Source organism: Cryptomeria japonica, chromosome 7 (genome assembly GCF_030272615.1).
Source record: "Cryptomeria japonica chromosome 7, Sugi_1.0, whole genome shotgun sequence".
Lineage (NCBI taxonomy): Eukaryota > Viridiplantae > Streptophyta > Pinopsida > Cupressales > Cupressaceae > Cryptomeria > Cryptomeria japonica.
Window position 1 is genome coordinate 185531949 of NC_081411.1, and position 2175 is coordinate 185534123.

The 2175-nt window shown below is 42.5% G+C and overlaps 1 protein-coding gene across 1 annotated transcript in view; it reads right to left on the bottom strand.

The window, feature by feature from the left end:
- LOC131855909 (uncharacterized) overlaps positions 1–813 on the bottom strand; it is a 7583-nt gene extending 6770 nt beyond the window's left edge. The window contains exon 1 of the mRNA XM_059208401.1: positions 762–813. Coding sequence (XP_059064384.1) covers positions 762–813 — 52 coding nt within the window. The remainder of the gene's footprint in view (positions 1–761) is intronic.
- Positions 814–2175: the final 1362 nt, after the last annotated feature.

A 2175-nucleotide genomic window follows, 5' to 3' on the forward strand; every position in this document is an offset into this window, starting at 1 on the left:
TATCATATCCACTTATTGTGGAGTGATAATTCCACCTTCGGTGGGTGATCCACCTCATGTGGAATATTATATTATTTCTCCTACCTACCCACACCTATTTCCTACCTACCCTTGTTTCTCATTGAGCCACTTGTCATATTTGTGTGCTCATACATCCATATGGCCTTGCCTATATATGCAGGCCTCTATTCATTGTATTGGTTAATCCAGTTGATCATTTTTATATTGATGAGAATACAGTTTGTTCTTGTCATTCTATTGTCTCTTTTATGCTTTTCATTGTGCCCTTGATCTTGGCAAAATCCAACATGGTATCAGAGCTATTGGGGCTTCGTTGATCAATTTTTGGAGACATCGTGGAAGGCTTCTATTTTTGGATTTGGGGATCTTCATTTTTGGAGGCATCATACAGCGATTTGGACATCACCATTGAATCCGGAAGGCCATTTCCATAAATTTCGACTATAAAGTCGACCTATTTTGGTGAGGAAATTTTTTTTTCCCAATTTTGCTATATCGTACGGATTTTCGAATTTTATATATATTTTTCAAAAAAAAAATTTCGTTTTTTCAGAAAATTGTTTTTGAAAAATCAAAAAAAAAAATCAAAAAATTGAAAAAAGATTTGAAAAGATCAAAAAAAAAAAATTGAAAAAGTTTTAAAAAAAAAAAAGGAAAACTTTTGGTTTTTGGGGGGTCCGCAGACCCCCCCCGTGCCGTACGTACCTGTTTGCAGGTACTCTGCGCGTAGACGAACGTACCTATCAGTCCGTCCACTGTCAGTGTCCCGCGCCTCGCCACTAGCGGTGCCATCTTCAGCGCCTCCCAGCTCCGGCGTTCTCCGTTTGCGTCGCGCCGAAAACCCTCGCGCCGCCTCCCGACACCGGCAGCGCCTCCTCGGCACTCCGCTCCCGGCCAGCGCCGCTTCCCGGTGCCACACCCGCCTCGTTCCTCGTCCGACGCTCCGCTCCGCCGAAGACCGCCCCGCGCCGCGCCGAAGACAGCCGCCGCCAACAGTGCCACGTAAGCCAGACAGGTGGAAAACCGTACACAGTCATCCGTACGGAAGACAGCCACGTGTTTGCCCAGTCATCTATTCCATACGCAATGTCATCAGCCAAATCAGCTCGCACAGTCAGCATTTTCGTACAGTACGGAATACACAGTCAGCACGCCACGCAGTCTGTCCGTACGGTACAGATGCCCAGTCAGCTAGGGGCGAAGTTTTCATGACGGTCATACGACCGTCAAATTTAACATAGTGTTTTGCTGACATCAGTGCCACATCAGCACTTTTTTGAAAATTTTTTAACCCCTCTCCATTGGGCTTTTCAGTTTTGCAGTCCAACTTTGGAAGGCCATATCTTGCTCATTTTTGCTCATTTTTTGGTGCAATTTTTTTTGAAATGGGCTAAAATTTCATGATCTTCGCAGTGGTGTGGTTATTTTCTGATTTTGATGAACAGGTTTTTTGGAATTTTTGGATTCTCTCAGCTGTACCTGTCTAATCCTCAGTTCTGCAACTTCAAAGGCCTCGTTTGAGCTCATACGACCTCCTTTTCAAGTGCCGTTTTTTTTGAAAGTGCTTATTTTTTCGTCTACTTTCAAGATCTATGATAAGATTTCAGAGATTTTGAGTGAAAATTGTACTTTCAGATATTGGTCTTATTTGGCCTATTAGGTACTTGTAAATTGCTTGGATCTTAGTTAGATCTCTTGCATTATCAGTTTGAGTTTCTTTTGGCCTTCTTGAGGCAGTTGTAAAATTGTAAATCAGAAGTCCACTTTGCCATTTTTTGCAAGTGGCCCATTGTATACGCACTACTTATAAAGTGCCAAAATCATCACATTTGGGGGGGGTTCTTTGATTGAGTGAATTTGGGGGGGTGTCTTGTGTGATTGTGCCTCTTTTGTGCTCTTTCCATTCTTGTTGCAATGAGTCCTAATAAGTTTCCACCATTAACTCCACATAATTATGCATCATGGAAAATTAAAGTATGGAGTAAACTAATGGAAAAGGGTCTCACACACTACATAGATGGAACAATAACAGCACCACCTGATCCTAAGGCTGATCCAAATGCTCAATTAGAATGGCTCACTAAGAATTGCATGGCTCTTGGAACCTTACGCAAATATGTATCAGATGACCTCATTTTCCACATTGAGAAGTGT